This window comes from Lepus europaeus, chromosome 2 (genome assembly GCF_033115175.1).
Source record: "Lepus europaeus isolate LE1 chromosome 2, mLepTim1.pri, whole genome shotgun sequence".
NCBI classification, from domain to species: Eukaryota; Metazoa; Chordata; class Mammalia; order Lagomorpha; family Leporidae; genus Lepus; species Lepus europaeus.
In genome coordinates, this window is record NC_084828.1 from 39,131,961 (window position 1) to 39,152,286 (window position 20,326).

At 35.9% G+C, this 20,326-nt stretch overlaps 1 protein-coding gene across 1 annotated transcript in view; it reads right to left on the bottom strand.

The window, feature by feature from the left end:
- Window positions 1-20,326, bottom strand: part of GBE1 (1,4-alpha-glucan branching enzyme 1) — a 308,114-nt gene that overhangs the window by 91,203 nt on the left and 196,585 nt on the right. The window contains exons 8-11 of the mRNA XM_062206685.1: window positions 19,112-19,227; window positions 15,109-15,236; window positions 10,711-10,809; window positions 3,431-3,541 (exon numbers count right to left, since the gene is read on the bottom strand). Coding sequence (XP_062062669.1) covers window positions 3,431-3,541; window positions 10,711-10,809; window positions 15,109-15,236; window positions 19,112-19,227 — 454 coding nt within the window. The remainder of the gene's footprint in view (window positions 1-3,430; window positions 3,542-10,710; window positions 10,810-15,108; window positions 15,237-19,111; window positions 19,228-20,326) is intronic.

Here is a 20,326-nt window from a genome sequence, read left to right on the forward strand (position 1 = left end):
GCAAGTATCTCAGAAATGCTCAGGGTAGCAGAAGAGAGGCTTCTTAACTATCTGAATTATTCATGGTTAAACACAGCTATTAGGAATTAGTAATCATTAACAGAACAATAGCATACAGTGAAATGTACAGTAGAAATTAACCCACAGTCTCATTATCCTCTAACAACTACATCAGTTTTAAATGTATTCTATTTGCTTGAGAAGCAGCGAGACACATAGCAAGAGACAGATAGATAGATGGAGACTTCTCATCACTGCCTCCCTCCCCAAATGCCGGCACCAGCAGCCCAAACCCTGGAGCTGGTGATTCCCTCCAGGCTCCCACCTGCTGCTTCCCTGGATCTGCACTGATGGGAAGCTGGACCCAGGAGAAGAGCTGAGACTCAAACTTGGGCATTGGGCACTCTGATACGGGATGTAAGCCTCCAAAGCAACAACTTAACAACACCAAATGCCAGATGGTTTTCTAAAATACTGTTACGAGAGGATTTATAGTATGAATTCTTTTTTTAAAGGTGTGTTTATTTATTTTGAAAGTCAGAATTACAGAGAGACAGAGAGAGATCTTCCATCTGCTGGTTCACTCCCCAGATGGCCACAACAGCCAAGGCTGGGTCAGGCAGAAGTCAGGAGCCAGGAGCTTCATCTAGGTCTCCCATGTGGATGGCAGGGGTCCAAGAACTTGGGCCATTTTCCACTGCTATCCGCAGGCCATTAGCAAAGAGCTGGATTGGAAGTAGAGCAGCCAGACTTGAATTGGCGCTGATATGGGATGCTGGCGTCACAGGCAATTCTTTTACCCACTATGCCACAACACCAGCTCCATATATAGTACTAATTCTTAAACAATTTGTCTTTGGGCCGGCATTGTGGCATAGCAGGTAAAGCCATTGCCTGAAATGCTGGCATCCCATATAGGTGTCAGTTCAAGTCCAGGCTGCTCCACTTCCAATACAGTTCTCTGCTATGGCCTGGGAAAGCAGTGGGAGATGGCCCAACTCCTTGGGCCCCTGCACTCACGTGGGAGACCCAGAAGAAGTTCCTGGCTCCCGGCTTTGGATCAGCTCAGCTCCAGCCATTGCGCCCATTTGGGGAGTAAACCAGTGAATGGAAGACCTCTCTCTCTCTCTCGCTCTTTCTCTCTCCTGCTCCTTCTCTCTCTATGTAACTCTGACTTTCAAATAAATAAACAAATCTTTAAAAAAATATATCTTTTCTAGTTGCTTTCAATTGTTTAATTATGTTTTATGTATGTGTGTTTATTTCTAGAATACTCAATTTTATCTTAAAATTATTTTGATAACTTTTGCTTGAGTTCCAAGGTGAATTTATTTGCTTCTCAAGTTACTCTCTAAAAAAATGTTAAGTTAGATAATTTCATAAATTTAATTGTTAAAGTCAAGACTTTATCTAAAAATTTAAAAATAACTTCTACAAATAGTTTTACTATGATACATACTTCTGTTCAGTATTCATTTCATAAATCTATTTAAATATATCTTTATTTTCTTATCAGGCTAAGGATCAGAGTACATTTCTTTCAGAAATAATCAGGAAACTTATAATATTTTCTGTATTTCTGACAATTTTTAACAAAAGGTAAAAATTACATTAATCTTTAGTGCATAATTCTTGGTAAATTTTGCTTTTTTGCAGACTGGATAAAAACTTATAAAAGAAATCTATCATTTCATTTTCAATTTATTCATTCCACTGGTTATTTACTTTTATTTATTCATTCAAATAGAAATATTCTAGGAATTTGCAATGGGCTATAATTTTCTTAGAGCTTGTAACAGAAAGGTACAATTTATTTTAATTTTCACATTGTTGTGAATTTGGTGAGAAATTTCCAAGTCCTTGAAACTAGTACTACTATTTTGTAGTTTGGTTCCTGGTTTATTAATAACTATTTATTCAATCTAACCAAATGTAGTACAGTCAATTACATTATTAATTTAGCCAGTAAGAAAGAACTGCTGTTATATGAAAGATACAAACTTTAGCATGTCTCAGAGAGGTCAGCAAATTTTTGTAAAAGTACAATGAAATATTTTAGGTACTGAGGGCCACTTTCTCTGTCTTAAGTACTCAAATCTGCCATTATGGCACCAAAGACAATAAATAACTGAATGAACACAGTTTTGTTCCAATTAACTTCTCCATTTCACATAGGTTGGTAGAAGAGGCAGGATAATCAATTAGTACATGATTTCAGTGACTTAGGCGAAAAATGATGGAATTATCAAAGGTATAAAAGAATACCTCTAGAATGAAATCTAAAATGGAAACTTAAAATGCCTTGAATGAGCACCAATATTCTTCATTGTGACAAAAAGAAAACATGCAAGACTGGCATTGTAGTGTAGCAGGTAAAGCCATCACCTGTAATGCCAGCATCAATAGGGGCGCCAATTCAAGTCTTAGCTGTTCCACTTCCAAATCAGCTCTCTGCTAATGACCAGGAAAAATCCATGGAAGGTGGTCCCAGTACTTGGTACCCTGCCACCCACATAGGAGACTAGGATGAACTTCCTGGCTCCTGGCTTTGGCCTGGCCCACTCCTCATTGTTGCCACCACTTGGGGAGTGAACCAGTGGATGCAAGACCTATCTTTATTTGTCTCTCCCTTTCTCTCTGTCTTTCCCTCTCTCTTTGTTGCTCTGACTTGCAAAATAAATAAGTCAATCTTAAAAAAACAAGGATACATGCAAGATAACACATACAAATAAACCACAGTGGGCCGGCGCCGCGGCTCACTAGGCTAATCCTCCGCCTTGCGGCGCCGGCACACCGGGTTCTAGTCCCGGTCGGGGCACCGGTCCTGTCCCTGTTGCCCCTCTTCCAGGCCAGCTCTCTGCTGTGGCCAGGGAGTGCAGTGGAGGATGGCCCAAGTCCTTGGGCCCTGCACCCCTATGGGAGACCAGGAGAAGCACCTGGCTCCTGCCATCGGATCGGCGCGGTGCGCCGGCCGCAGCGCGCCTACCGCGGCGGCCATTGGAGGGTGAGCCAACGGCAAAGGAAGACCTTTCTCTCTGTCTCTCTCTCACTGTCCACTCTGCCTGTCAAAAATAAATAAATAAATAAATAAATAAATAAATTTAAAAAAAAAATTAAAAAAAAAACAAATAAACCACAGTGTACGATCTATTAATTACATGTTGGCAGGATAAATGTAGTGCTAAAGATTAAAGCTAGAATATCTAGGTCTAAAAAATAATTTAAAAATGCCTTTCAAGTGTGTGTAGTTCTGAATTGTATATACATGTGTGTGTGTAAATAACACTTAAGGATTGCTGTATTAACTATATTAAACTGTAGAAGTTTGCATTTAGGTCTGTTTTATTTAGATGCATTAGTAACAACACAGAGAGAAGGAACAAAACTGAGAAAGAACGAGAAAAAATAATTTCCACACATACTAATTTACCTGATCGTGGCTCTCTGCATAAGCAATGCACTTTTCAAGATAGCGTCTGTTTGTGAGGGTATATACTATATTGCCCATGTTCCAATCTTCATCTTTATATTCTTTAAGCAGCTAGATGCAAAAGATAAAAAAGAAAATTCTGAGTAAACCACCATCTTTGTTACTTTAAATTTCATTCTGAAAAGTATAAAGATATACTGATATATATATATATATATATATATATATCTCAAAATTATTTCCCCATGCAGAAAAAACCCATCACATAAGCAAAGATATCACCATTTAAATGTTAGAAAAATTGCAGTTTTTACAGAAAATGTCCAAATGACAATGGTGTAAAGTGCTGTGCTTTGCATAGATATATTAATAATACACTCTATCACTTTTGCAACCTTCTCTCACCCCCGTAATACCATCTTTTGATTTGTGCCTACAGAAAAGTGTCATTATACAAGATGACTTTATTTTCCCTGGATAAACATATACCTGTCACATTTTTATGTTTGAATGAAGAACACTGATCAAAAGAGTGATTTGTTCCATTGATAAAAATGACAATGAAAAACAACAATTATTTCAAAGTTGAAAGCTAATCATCATAAAATAATTGTCATCTTAACAGACCACTGATTTCCACTTCATTTTCTCCCTTTCTAACACCCTTTCAGGCAACTGACCTTGCCAAGATCTCACATGGTCTTCTCTTGGGCCAGTAATTAGTCCTTCATGGGTAAATACATACTGTACTTTTTGAGAAAGCTGGCCCTCTCCTTCTTGTGAGTTGCTCACCATTGTAGTAAACCACTGTGAAACTCTGTTTTATTTTCCCCAATACTTGGACATCCTGTAAATTCTTTCTCTGCATATCCTATAAAGTTGATGTACAACCTTTCTCTTTGATTCAACATACTCATTATACACGAGCTCACAACTCTATGTGAAGTGTCAAATGCCTTCTGTGAGAGGCAGGGTTCTAAGATGGGCCCCATGATTCCTGTTCTATCACATCTTTGTGCAATCACTTCACTTTGAGTGTGAGTAGAAACAGAATATGCTGTCCTCTGAAGATAATAATTGGGTGACATTTTAAGTGGCTAAAGTTATGGTTCTTTGTTACATGCCAAAGGATAAGAAGTGCCAATTTAGTACCAGAAATGGAATTTCAAACTGCTTGCAACTTCCTTTGCTAGCTGATTGCATGGAGAAATTCAGTCCCCAAGTTGCAGACTGAATATTTGGGCAACAGAGGGCAGACTATGGCAGGCAGAATAACAGTCACACATATCCACATCCTAATCCCTACCATCTGTATGTTACCTTACCATGCCAAAAGGACTTCAGAGGTGTGTTGAAGTTAAGGACATTGAAATGGGAAGGTTTTCCTGGATTATCAAAATGGTCTCAATGTAATTATAAGGATCTTTCAGAAAAGATCTCGCAACATAAGCGAGAAATTTGAAGATGTCACCTTATAGGCTTTGAAAATGGAAAAAGGGCTGTGAGCCATGAGATGGAGGCAGCCTTTAGAAGATAGAAAAGGCAAGGAGATAAGATCTCCTTTAGAGTTCTCAGAATGAATGTAGCCCTGGCAACAATTTTATTATAGCCTAGTAAGACCTACTTCTAATTTGTGACCTACAGAATAATTATAGTTTCATAAATTTGTAACACTTTAAGTCTGTAAGTTTTCAGTCCTCAGATATAGCAATAATAAGAAATTACGGTACTGACCTACACAAATGTTACAAACTATTTTGTTTTATCTTTAATTTTTTGAGAGGCAGAGCGACAGAGAGCTCCCATCTGCTGACTCACTCTTCAGAGGTCTATAATGACTGGAGCCAGGCCAGGCTGAAGCTTCAAAATATAAACTTGAATCCAGGTCCCTTAGATAAATGGCAGCAACATAACTACTTGAGCCATCATCACTGCTTTCCAGGGTCAACATTAACAAGAAATTGAGTGAGTGGCACTGGGATGTGAACCCAGGTATCCCAGTATGAGATCTGGGTATCCTAACTGGTTTAGTCACTAGGCTGTGCCAGAATAATTTTTAACAAAGGTCCAAAATCAATTCATTGGAGAAACAAACTTTTCAACAAATGATGCTATAAGAACTAGACATTCATAGGCACCAGAGAGGTGGAGTGGGGGCAGAAACTTCAAGCTAAATCCTATATCACACATAAAAGCTAGCTGAAATAGGATCACAGATTTAAACACAAAATGCAAAACTATGGGAACTAGAGTAGAAAACATAGAGGGAGAGTCAAGGAGTTACAAAACTTGAAACCCAAAAGAGAGCAATAAAAGAAAAAAATAACTGGCCTTCATCAAAAAAATTTTTTAAAAGAACATAAAAAATTTTTAACTCTGTGAAAATCCACATGAAGGGATGAAAAGACAAGCTACAGACTGAGGTAAAGTATTTGTGAACCACAGTCCAACAAAGAAGTTAAATCTAGAATATACAAAAGACTCTCAAAACTCTACAATAAGTAACCTAACAATTCCATTATGGTCACAATACATGAACACACATCTCACTCATCTCACCAAAGATTACACCCAGAAGGCAAACAAGCACAGGAGAGGATCTTCACTGTCAGATGCCACTAAGAAAATACAAGCTAAAACCAATGAAAAATCACTGGCTATTAGAATCTCAAAAATCAAGAATAGCGACTACATGAAATACTAGTGGGGCTGTGGAAAGTCAAGGTCTCTCAAATGTTGCTGGTGGGGATGTAATTTACAAAAGAGTCTGGGAGTTTCTTAAAAAATGAGCCATGGAAGTTCTTTATGACTCAATAATTATACTCTTGGGCATTTATTCAATAGTAATGAAAACAAGGCCATATAAAAATCTTTATAAAATATTTATAGAAGCTTTATTCCTAATAGCCACATGTGGAAACAGCTCAGATTTTCTCAGTGGATGAGTGGTTAAACAGATTGTGGTATGTCCATACCATGGGATACTATTCAGAATTAATAAGAATGTACTATTGATACATGTAACAATCTGGATGAATCTTCAGAGATTTTGATTAGGTGAAAATACAATCCAGAAAGGTTACTCACTACATGATTCCATTTATATAATAATCAAGAATGGTAAATGATGAAAGATTGAATGATAAAAAATGAAAAGATAAAATTATTGAAATGGAGATAACTCCTATGTCCCTATCTCAAACTCTGACATTCCATTCAAATAAATAGAAAAATCATTAAAAAGAAAGGAAAAAAGAAAGAGAAAGAATGAAAGGAAGGAAGGAAGGGAGGAAGGGAGAAAGGAAGGAAAGAAATGGAGATCATCTTGTTGGTGGCCAACGATTAAGGAATTCATTGGAGGCAAGAAGGAAGTAGTTGTGACTAAAATAGCAACAAGAAAGGATCATGTTGTGATAGAAGTATTCTGTACCTTGACTATATCAATATCACTATCCTGGTTGTGATATTTACTACAATTGTGTGAGATGTTAATATTGGAGAAAATTGATGAAAGTGTACACCAGATTTCACTGTATTATTTCTTATAACTGTATGAGAATCTGTACTTATCTCAATATTAAAGTTTAATTGAGTCAGGTGCTGTGGTGTAGCAGGTAAAGCTGCCACCCACAGTGCTAGCATCCCTAACGGGCACCATTTCAAGTTCTGGCTGCTACACATCCCATCCAGCTCCCTGTTAACATGACTGGGAAAGCAGAGGAAGATGTTCCAAGTCCTTGGGCCCCTGCATCCATGTGGGAGACCCAGAAGAGGCTCTTGGCTCTTGGCTTTGGATCAGCCCAGCTCTGGCCATTGCAGCCATTTGGAGAGTGTATCAGCAGATGGAAAGATCTCTCTCTCTCTCTTTCTCTCTCTGCTTCTGACTCTCTGTAGCTCTGCCTTTCAAATAACTAAATAAATCTTTTTAAAAAAAGAGAAAACATTTTAATTAAAATTACTTCTATATAATAAAAACACATACAATCTTCTCAATCAACATTTGGTGGAATTATCAGGTAAGTCAATGAGTACAATTAAATACTTAACATTACCTTTATATGAACACTTCAGTTATTTTAAAAAGGATTAAATAAATAAAAAGAGATATTACAAAGTTGACATTTTAGATAGGCAAATATTTGCTCAGTAAGTGATTAATATGATTTTACAATCTACTGATTTTGAAATAATGCAAGTGGAAAATGATATATAACTTGCACTGAAGAACAAAATATGAATGAAATCTAGCATGCTAATCTATACCACAGGGTAGATAATAGCATATGCCAAATACATTCTGGGACAGTAGTCATTTGGTTTAATTTTAATACTCTAGTGTTTTATCCACATTGGGGAAGAAACACTAGTTCTTCATTCTATTATTTTTTAAAAATGTACAACTTCTAAAAAAGAGAAAATTGAAAATCTGAGGTTATATTTTTAAAGATTATTTATTTGAAAGGGAGAGTGACAGAGAGATGGGGGAGCGAGGTGGGGGAGAGAGAGAGGGTGAGAGAGGGAGAGGGGGAGAGGAAGGGGGAGGGAGAGAGACAGAGAGAGACAGAGATTAATTTTCCATCAACTGATTTACTCCTCAAAATCTAGCAACAAGCAATGCTGGGTCCAGCTGAAGCCAGGAGCCTAGAACCCCATCCAGGTCTCTCACAGAGTTACAGGGGCTCAAGCAGATGGGCCACCATTCACTGCCTTCTTAGACACATTAGCAGGAACTGAATGAGAAACGGAGCAGCATGGGGAAGCTTGAACTCAAACTGGCATTCTGATATGAGATGCAAGAATCATCCCAAGCGGTGGCTTATCTGGCTCAGCCACACGAGCAGCCTCCTGAGTTTTTCTTTAAAATATTATTTTAAACTCACTTATTTTATTAACTAAGGTTCCCACTTTGGTAATGTAGAAACATTTTAAAATAACTATACAAGGTATAGATGGGATCTGACTTTAGGGCAATAAAAATATAAGAAGATATGATGATCATATTATAAACAAAGGACAATAACATTTTTCATTTCTATGATGCACTGCCTAGTACAGTACCTTAAATACACAAAGTACTAAGTTACTCATTAGGTTAAATTTAAGGATTAAAAAATAAAACTGCCACCAAAACTCAGAAAATAAAATATCCCACTGTGAGTTATGACTGACTGGAAAATAAGTCTAGGTTACAATTTAAAATATTTTTGAATCTACAAAAAATGGTGACATCTTTTCAGCAAGAGACAAAAATCCCTAAGATTTGGTATTTGTGAGGTTAAGAAAAAGTCTCAATGAAATATTAGGAACAGTAAGAGATGGGGCCTGATAAAGAACGTTTTACCAATGTGAGAAACTTGAAGACTGCAGCATTGAAACAAACAAAACCAAGACTACCTTTCCATGTATTAGATAGAACACTTTTTGCCTGTGTGCTTGATTGCTAAATCTAATAGTATTTGCAAAATGCTAGGTTTGGACATGATGATGTTTAAGGAATCCTTATAAATGGGAGAGCAGAAGTCATGTTGGTCACAGCTGTGCACAGCATTAATTGCATGAAGACACAGGAAAGATGGTTCAGAATCAGCCCTTAAGGCATTCGGATCTGGCTGAAGAGCCCATGAGAGTATTGTAGGCATGGAAAGCCAAGATACCATGGAAAAGAAAAAAAAAAAAAAAGAAGAAGACCTAAATGAAAGATCTCTGTGAGTGAGATCCCAGTGGAAAGAACGGGGCCATCAAAGAAGGTGGTACCTTTCTCTGAAGGGAGGAGAGAACTTCCACTTTGACTATGACCCTATCGGAATAAGATCGAAGTCCGCGAACCCTAAAGGCTTCCATAGCCCTGGCAACTCATGACTAGAGCCTAGGAAGATTACTGACGCCATGAACAGGAGTGTCAAATTGTTAAGTCAGCAACAGGAGTCACGGTGTACTTACATCCCATGTGGGATCTGTCCTTAATGTGTTGTCTAATGTGAAGTGATGCTATAACTAGTACTGAAACAGTATTTTTACACTTTGTGTTTCTGCGTGGGTACAAACTGATGAGATCTTTACTAATTATATACTTAATCGATCTTCTGTATATAAAGATAATTGGAAATGAAAAAAAAAAACCTGGTGTTAAATTGGAAATGGCATAGAAAATTAATTTTTAAAAAAAATATTATGTAGGATCTCTGTCTTTAATGTGCTGTACACTCTTATTTAATGCTATAACTAGTACTCAAACAGTATTTTTTTTACTTTGTGTTGCTATATGGGGGCAAACTGTTGAAATCATTACCTAATATATACTAAACTGATCTTCTGTATATAAAGAGAATTGAAAATGAATCTTGATGTGAATGGAAGGGGAGAGGGAGCAGGAAAGGGGAGTGTTGCGGGTGGGAGGGAAGTTACGGGAGGGGGGAAGCCATTGTAACCTATAAGCTGTACTTTGGAAATTTATATTCATTAAATAAAAGTTTAATAAATGAAAAAAAAGAGAAATGATTACGATAATTGGTTCTTTCAGAGTAGGTGCTATGGTTTAAGTTCCCCTTCCACTGTCATCTGATGGGACCAGCTCATGTCTACACTAACCGGCTCATCAGCAGGCTGTCATTATCTATCTGACTCCTTACACATATCGAGCCCATGATTACAGATATGACCACTAAAAAATATTCCATATTAAATTGAAGTCTTTATAATAGGTTTAGTCCTTTAGGCAAACATTAAATGTAAAAATACATAATCTAAACTATTTGAACTGCTGTTAAATTTAATAAAAATGTATTGAGAAATGATGAGCAAAGTAGCATGTACGATTACTCATTCCTAAGGCCTGGCTAAGGACTTTTTAAGTGCTGAAGGAATGAGTGGAGGAATCCCAATTTGTTGAGAAAGGCCCATACTATGAAGTGAGTACTCAGAATTACAGAGTGACTTCTACATTAATTGATGATTTGCTGGCAGAAATGGATACTCTGATGAAGTTTAATGTATTTTAAATATATGCACTGAAGTTGCATTTTAATGCAAAATTCCATTTATTTGGCTAACATTCTATTAATCATATTTTCCTTTTGCCTAATATAAATGTGAATATTTTAAATTAGAACTTTTACATTTTGAGAAATACCTTACAAAAAAAGCAAAGAATTGACATACTCATGGAAGATTATAATTTCTGTAACTATTGATCCTAACTAGAAATTAAACTACATAATAAATAGAACAGTGTAATATCAACAGTGTGTGTTGGGGGAGTCAGTTTTCACATAGAATCTTACCTGGATCCATTTATCTGGAATTGCCATAGCTAATCGATAGTCAAAACCACCTCCTCCTTGCAAAATTGGAGAACACAGAGCTGGCATTCCTGATACATCCTAAAACAAAATACATCACCATTGAAAGTTCATATTGGCCAAATCTTTAGTATTCTTTCTTCTGACAGGAAAGGCCAAACCAATAAATATGAATAAACAGGGATGTATATCTCTAGTATATTTTGATGATGTAACTACAGAAGTGGATTAAATTGTGATAGCATATCTCATTTCACAGTAAAATTTTTGCTTAACGTTTTCACTCCAGGCCAACTTTGATCTCATAAGGCTATTTCTTTCTCTTCTCGAGAAAATAGTAAAACTATTATTGTTTAAAACATACTTTTAACTTATCTTTTAACTACTGCAAAATTTATTATTAGTATTGCTTTTACCAACCACAAAAATGCATGTGAACCATTATCTGCTATTGTTATTTCCAGTTATGTTCTGGGAAGGTATTCCTGAACACTCACTTCTGAGGAAGTGGAAAGTAAAGACAGTACACTAACAATAGATAACAAATTAAATAAGCAGCAGCTATAGTAAAGAAAAAGAAAGGAACAAAGTACTATCAATTTTAACTTTGCAACATCTTTCAAATGAATGTCTTCCCACAGCCACAATGTTATTTAATATTCATTACTATGTGCCTCATCTGTTACCAAATGGGAATGCCATCCCTACTTTCTCTTCATACTAACTGCTGCTAAGGTACCACATCATGAGAGGCTCTACTCCATCACTGTCCTTCAATAGATTTCTGGGGTCAATAATCAAAAATTCAAATTCCTCAGCTAAATATTCAATCAGTTGCACATTAAGCATTTACTATGTAATTTACTATTCTATTCTCTGCTTTTCCATTCCCTATTAGAATGTAAGATTCATGAAAAAGGGCACTTGTGTTGTTGTTGCTGTTATTTACTGACACATCCCAAGAATCTAGTAGAGCACAGTAGTACTTGGTGTGCAGCAAAACAGGTACTTAATAAACATTTGCTCAGAAAAAGAGTAAAAACAATATATGATAGAATACTGTTCAGCCATAAAAAGTATGAAATCTTACCTTTTGCAGCCAAATGGATGTAACTGGGAACCATCATGATTAGTGAAATAAGCCAGTTCCCAAAAGACAAATATCAGTTTTACCTGATTTGTGGTAACTAATATACAGAGCACAAATGAATGTAATGTATATGAGTGAAACTGACATTTTGAGATTGGATTATTGTTTATAGCCTTTGCTTATACTCTTGAGGAACAGTGGCTTTTCTACTAACTACTTGTTGACTTCTTTATTTAGTGAAGGGTTAAGCTTGTGATTATAAAATAAACTGAAAGTATGTCATTGTAAAAATTAAAAGAAAAATAAGAAAAAAAGAAAAAGTTAAAAAGCAAAAAATAAAGGAAGCAGGAGGGAGGCTGGAAGCATGGGTAGGAGGAGAGTCCGGTGGGATGGATCATTAAACTCTTATATCTGTATATATGAAATACATGAATTTGTTGATCTTATAAATTTTAAAGTTTTTTTAAAAAAGAACAAGACAATGTTTCTTATGAAAGCATTAAGGTATGGCCAATAAACATTCTAAATATTATTTTAAGAAGCAGAATCTAGGGGTGGGTGCTGTGGCATAGCGGGTAAAGCCGCCACCTGGAGTGCTGGCATCCCACATGGGTGGCAGTTCAAGTCCCTGCTGCTCCACTTCTGATCCAACTCTCTGCTATGGCCTGGGAAAGCAACAGAAGATGGTCCAAGTCCTTGGGCCCCTGCACACATGTGGGAGACCTGGCAGAAGCTCCTGGCTCTTGTCTTTGGATAGCCCAGCTCTGGACTTTAGAGTTATTTGGGAAGTGAACCAGTAGATGGAAGAAGACCTTTTTTCTCTGTCTCTCCTTCGCTTTGCCTATAACTCTACCTCTCAACTAAATATATATATATATATATATATATATATATATATATATATATATTTAAAGAAATAGAATCTACCCGGGCCAGTGTTGTGATTCAGTGGGTTAAGCGTCATAAGCCACTGCTTATGACACTGGCATTCCATATTGGAGTGCTTATTCAAATACTAGTTGTTCCACTTCTGATTCAACTACCTGCTAACATACCTGGGTAAGTAGTGGAAGATGATCCAGCTGCTTGGTCCCTTGTGACCTATGTGTGAGAATGGAATGGAGTTCTAGTCTCCTGGCTATGGCCTGGCCCAGCCCCAGCTATTTCGGCCATCTGGGGAGTGAAGCAGCAAGTGGAAGATCTCTCTTTCTCCCTCCCTATTTCTATCTCTCTCCCTCTCTCTCTTTCTTTTTAAAATTCTACCTTTCAATAAATAAATCTTAAAATAATTTTAAATGAAAAGGTAAATCTAAAGAACAAAATAAATATACTACAAATATAAAAATGTCAGTGTCTCTGGATGTATTACCTTGAAAATGCCTACATGTGTTTTAAATGAAAATAAAATAGTTCTAGTTCATTAATAGGTAATGAGTACTCAGGACAGACTTCCAGGGGGAGAAATTGCAATTAAAAATGTTTTTAATTAACATAGCAAACCTAATTATGTAGAATAGTGTGCATATTCTAGAAAAATGTTTTATATTTGTAATTTTCATTAAAATATATTTATATTGCTACTATAGGACTTTACATAAAATGATATTACTTATTCATCATACCACATTCCACTTCTAAAAAAGAAAAAATGTTCATGAGGATCAATTCCCCATTTTGAAGGTGCTCCCACTAGACAGAAAAGTAATATATTGAAATTGAAGTAGTTTTCAATTTTAGCAGATTAAATTGGAGACACATCTTGTTTTAAAAAAGAAACCCTAAAACCAAGTAATATAAAGTAGGCTAAGTTCTCCAAGTTTCACTGGTAAAAACATCAAAAATCAGACAAGAGTTCCCTAGATGATGAAACTATTTTACTTGAAATGAATGCCAAGAACAATGTAAGAGTTTTAAGTTTCATGTATTAAATAATTGCTTCTTTTTCTTTAGCACCCATTTTTGATTTGTGTTTTCATTAATTGTTTATTGTAATTTGCCACATCTAACATTTCTGCTCGACTGGCAAAAATATAGCTGACAAAATAATTACTTTTTATGTTTGACAGATAAAATTAAAATATATAAAAGACAAAATAAAATTCTAACATTTTTGACTAATGTTGAAATACACTCAGCACACAAAGTACTACTAGTCCAGTTATTAGCAAGAATTGTGTACTATGATCACATGTAGGTTAAGTAGAGAGTGCAAAATAATAGTAAGTACTTATCTTGCATTATGATCTTTTATTTGTATTTTAATTCTACATAAGAACTTATTGCAGGTATTTAAGGTCGCTGCTCTGCTCCCAGAAGACACTTAGAAGATAAAACACCAGAAGACAGTACAACTGCTCTTCTGTATACAAAGGTAAACAGTGAAATCATACCACTTACTTGGAGGAACTTCATTTTTAGAAATGATGTTTGTAAAAGTGGCAATAGAAATAATATTACAGGAAGTATTCTAACCACTGCATTTCATTTCAATAAACTAAATGCCAACAATCTGAAAATATACTTTAATTTTGAAATTTTGACAACAGCCTGCCTACTTTCATTTGCCAACCACTATACTTTGGATAGAATAGTTTTAATGTGCTTAATTCAATTTAATAATAATTCCTAGTTAGAGGATTCAGAAAACCAAGAGGATGCAAGTACTAAATCTAAATTAGCATAAGCATTTAACAAACTTCTTAATTTATCACATTTATCACCAAGAGGGGAATTGTCAATTATGCATGTACAAAATTATATCATTACAGTGTAGCTTTGGGACAGTTAATCATGAACCTTCAGTAATCATAAATAAGTAGCGAACATTTGGAAATCTGCAAGCAATAACGTAAACAAGAAAGGTAATTGCATCATAACAAGACAGGCTTCAAAGGAGCTTGCAGGCATCATTCCATGCCACCCCAAATGATTAAATCAGAAGGAAAAAATTAATAAATAGATAGCCACATATTAATATTCAATTCTGATCTCTGCTGAAGGTCTCTGGCAGAAGGAACTGTCCACTGATTAGGATATTTTACTTTGCAACCACTGGCATTTTCCTTTTAACAATAGAATGGTGACAAGTAATTAGTATACATTATCTCCTAATAGGAAAACAGTGAATTCTAAATAATGTGCCACCCAAACAAGATACCTGCACTACAACCAGGGTGCAACTTCATTGATGTAATTATTAACAACATGAGATTAATTATTCAAATATTGTATGCTGAGAGAATGTTCTAAATTAATGGAAGTCAGAGGGTAAGTGATCATTATGGTTTTACCTCAGCTATCGTTATGGAATCTGGATACAGTGTATGAACCAAGTGATTGGCTAACATGAGATAAATCAAGGCATCTTCATCCACATGTAGTCCAAAATATTCATTGTAATCACCTGAAAAGCTCTTACCTAAAGAACAGAAAATACAGACATATTTTGTTAACTTAAAATTTCTTAGTTCTGCCCAAACATACCAACCCATCAATTAGTTTTGCTTCTATGAATTTTGTTATGGCAGCAAAGTATGTGTGATGATAATGTTATTAATAGCAAAAATATTATTTAACTTCTAAGAGTATTCCTTGTCATTATTCAGGGTTTGGACAGCCTTGCAAATCCATTGTTAACAAATAAATATTAAAGATTTAATTCTAACTAAAATTTTCAGTAGAAAAGTAAACTGGCACTGAAAGCAATTCATTCTGATTTTAAAATTTTCAATATATTTTCTGTCATATCAAGAAGATGCTAATGTTAGATTCTTTTGATCCCTTTGAGTTAAAGAATAAATGAAAAATATCACAAAAAGTCATGATATAATGTTTATACTATTTTACATATGTGCTTCAATTTATAAAAAACAGGGAGATTTTAATCAAATCCTTCTACCTCTTCTCCTATCTCCTTATTTTGGCTGTTTATATTTATGTTTCATTTATTGGCGTTATACTTCCAATTTGCTTATCATTCATTCAGTAGTCTACTCTTATTTTTGTGATGAAGTCAACTGGTGCACATCAACAGTCTTTTGCCTCCTTCTTCCCTCAACCTAAGTCCTTTCGTATTTGATTTGTTTTTTCTTCCCAGTTTGCTGGATTTAATCAGTGAGCTATAGTTCCAATTATGATTATGGGAGTTTCAGTCCTCAAGTTCTTTCATGTTTACATCTCAATAGAAATTCAATTATTGGATTTCTTTATCTTGTTTTTGGTATCATCATTCATTTTTAAAAAATATGATAAAAAACTGTATCTATGCAAGTTATACAAGGTGATGACTTGATACATTTATACACTGTGCATTGATTACTTGTCAAATTAGGTTAATGTACCCATCACCACCCACACCATTTTGTGTGTATGTGTGTTGGGGCAGGGTGGGTAGGATGCAGACTTTTTAATCTGCTCCCATTAAATATCATTAGTTATACTTCCTTGTTTAGTGAATGTAAGATTTCCAGAATTTATTATCTTATAACTGAAAGTTTATGCACTTAGAACAAAATTTTTCTATTTCCTGCCCTTCCACCCTCAATACACCCTGTCCAACCCCTGGAAACTACTATTTAATGATTATTTTTTAAAAATATTTATTTTATTTATTTGAAAGGCGAGTGAAAGAGAGAGAGAGAGAGAGAGAGAGAGAGAGAGAGAGAGAGAGAATCTTCTTTCAGCTAGTTCATTCTCTAAATGACTGCAATGACCAAAGCTGGGCAAGGCCAAAGACAGATTCAGGAGTTCCATCAGAGTGGATGCACTCAAGTATTTGGGCCATCTTCTGAAGCTTTCCTAGGAATGTCAGCAGGAAGCTGGATCAGAAGGAAAGCCCCTAGAACTTGAATCAGCACTCTGATATAGGATTCCAATGTTGTGATAGGTGGCTTAACCTACTGGTCCACAATGCAGACCCATGATCAAATTCTTGAGTTAAATTTTGTTTCCCTAAGAATTTTGTAGACATTGTTTCTGGCAATGGAATATGAATACAGCCAAAAATTTTAGTCACACAGCTAAAAACAAAACAAAACAAAATCCCTTTTCCTTTCTAGAAATTCCATGATGGATTTATCTTCATTGCTGAGTTAAACAAATTAAACACTCTGTATCTTGATGTTAACTATTTTATCTTAATTTTTCAGGTAAACTACATGCTCTTTTGCTGTGTTGCTTTGGATATTTTTCTCCTTCATTCTAAGAGTGAAAAGCATGCTGAGTAATTCTATTTATTTTCAAACAGTTCTTAGTCTTTTTTATCTATGAAAAGACAACCTTATATCCAAAACCTTCGTTCATCTCACCAGCACCTCAGCACTCAGAAATATACCTCAGCCTCAGCAGAGAGAATTTCTTCAGGGCACACTGGTATTGCAATCCAGAAGGGGATCTTTCTTGAGATTTGCTTTCCTATAGTCTTACTTTCCTATAGTCTATGTCAGCTCCTCCCCAAACTGGATGGTAAATATCAATGAACCTGGTAGGTTGTACAGATTAACTTCTGTCCTACAAACATTTCATGGAGGCAGCATCATGATGAAGGGTAAGTAGGGGTGGAAGTTTGCACCACGGGTAAGACAGTGCTGGGACACACACATTCCATAATGGAATACCCGAGTGCAAGGTCCAGCTCTACTCCCAATTCCAGCTTTGTGCTGACATGTACCCGGGGAAGGGGGAGAGGCAGTAAATGATGCCTTAAGCAGATGGGTCCCTGCCACCCACATGGGAGACATATGTTAAAAAATATGCTCGTGACAACTTCAGCAGGCACAGTCCAAGCTGTTGCAGGCATTTGGATAGTGAACCAGCAGGTGCAAAATATTCTTTCTTTTCCCTCTCTCTTACCCCATCTGCCTTTCAAATATAATAAAATACATTTAGAATGAAAAGTAAAAGAGTAAGTGGCAGTACAATTTTAATCTTTAGCTTCTTTCCATGGGCCAATTTTCAAAATTTATAATCTAAAGTCCCCCCTCCTTTTAAAATTTTTTGGTTGTTTGATGATGAATCTTGGGGCATTAAAATAATGGCAAAAAATAATGGCAATTGATCTCATTTTATCTACTGAGGAATTAGGAGTCTATGACCCACATCTTCGTCCAACTCATAAACTGAAAATCTGACCAATGTAGTTCAGTTACACATTAATTTGCAACTTAATTTTAACTGAGAAAAACTACAAAAACTCTTTAAAATTAAATACTTTTCTCAATATGTAATATGCAAGCAGCCTATGCAGACATTTTTGTTTATTTCCTTTTATATTTATTTTCATTATAAATGAATATTGCCATGTTCATATCCCAAGGGTATTGCAATAAACGGCTTTTTAAAAAACTTAAAAGAGAGCTACATATTAAGGACAGCATGTTGTTAAGTTATACTTTGAGGCCATTGCTGTGGTATAGTAGATTTAGCCTCTGCCTGGGCTGCCAGCATCCCATACGGGTACCAGTTCAAGTCCTGGCTGCTCCACTTCCCGTCCAGCTCCCTGCTAATGGCCTGGGAAATCAGTGGAAGATGGCCCAAGCACTTGAGCCCCTGCATCCACAAGAGAGATCTGGGAAGAGGCTCCTGGCTCCTGGCTTCAGATCAGCCCAGCTCCGGTCACTGCTGCCATGTGGGGAATGAACCAGTGCATGAAAGACCTCTCTCAGTGTGTAACTCTGTCCCACAAGTAAATAAATAAATCTTAAAAAAAAAAAAAAAAAGACGTTATACTTTAGGGACTAGCATTGTAGCATAGCAAGTAAGGCCACTGTATGTGACACTGGCATCACATATGGGCAATGCTTCCTGTCCCGGCTGCTCCACTGCTGATCCAGCTCCCTGATAACAGCCCAGGGAAAGCAGTGGAAGATGGTCCAAGTGTTCGGGTCCCTGCCACCGACATGGGAAACTTGGATGAAGCTCCCGACTTTTGGCTTCAGCTTGGCCCAGTCCTGGTCATTGCAGCCATCTGGAGAATGAACCAACATATGGAAGATATATTTCTCTCTCTCCCTAACACTGAATTTCAATTAGGTAAATACTTTTTTAAAATTTGCTTCAAAGGAAATCATATTGTATTTACTTACAAAATGTACTTATATTCTACCTCTTGACAAAAAAGGATCAAAAGAGACCACAGAGAAGATGTGTACAATAAACTAATAAAAATCAAACTACTAATAATGGTCATTGCACCTTCTGTAACTGAACCTAAAACCTGGTTATAATCCTTGGTTAAAAAATATATTTAATGCAAGCCAGACTTTAGTATCATCTGTAATGTATCAGGCTACTTACCCACACCGTGGTCATGATAGAGCATGGATGTAACACCATCAAAACGAAATCCATCAAAGCAATATTCTTCCAACCACCATCTTATATTTGACAGAAGAAATCTTAAAACTTCCCAGCTAAATGATAAAAGAAATATGAATCGCTACGTTAAGAATCCAAATGTTCAACAAATATAACAAAACTGGAAAATTACTAACAAATATGGCATTTGTTTGATGAATCTCTCTCTAAAACAAAGTTATTAACCAAAAAACCACTTAATATTTAATAAAACTGAGAGAAAAATGTGTTAAACCCCAGGAACATGGACTCTGTTTTGCACAATGCTGTGTTCCCAACAACTAAAACAGTGACTATTACATAACAGTACTCCAAAAGGCTGTGTGGGGGGAGGTCCATCCCCAATTCCACCTTCCTGATACTGTGTGTCCTGGGAGGCCATAGTGGAACCTCAAGTACCACCCACGTGAGTTCCTGGATCCTGGCTCCAGTCTGGTCCATCCCTAGCTGTTGCAGGCATTTGGGGAGTTAATCAGTAGATGAGAGCATGTTCTCTCTGTCTCTCTTTTTCTACCTTTCAAATAAAAAAAAAAAAAAAACTTTGAATTTTTCTCCATTTCTTAAAATATATTTTCATAATCAGGAGAGAGTACTTTCAGATTGTTTGCTTAAAATATCTCCTTGGGCCACCATTTCAAACAGGCAAAATTTAGAAAAGTAAATGATGAAAACAATTTTGCAAAGTCAACCACATGGTAAGCAATATTACATTTACTAGATTGTTGTTTTATAGATGTAAAAAAACCAAGACTTGATTACTAAAAACCATATTTAATAAGGAAGAAAGTCAGACAAGTTTTACATCCATAAAAATAGATGGAAAACAAAGAACTACATAACTCAATTAAAAACACCACACGAAGCAACTCTAATTTGGACAGCTGAAAAAAGGGCATCATCAATTAGTATTTTCTTTAGTCATATAGTTATGGTTGAGTTCTCTATCTTATTATAACTTTGGTTTTAAGACTTTAATACCTCATTTAGTTTAATGACAAAGCTGTAATAGTGTACACAAATCTTCAACCCAGCTGAAATTTATGTACTTTTTCAACCTTCCATATATTACAGAGCAATCTGACATAAGTGGAGATTAAGTTATCACAATCAATTCCAGAATTGTAAATCTAAACTTTGGGGAATAAGTGTTGTTGT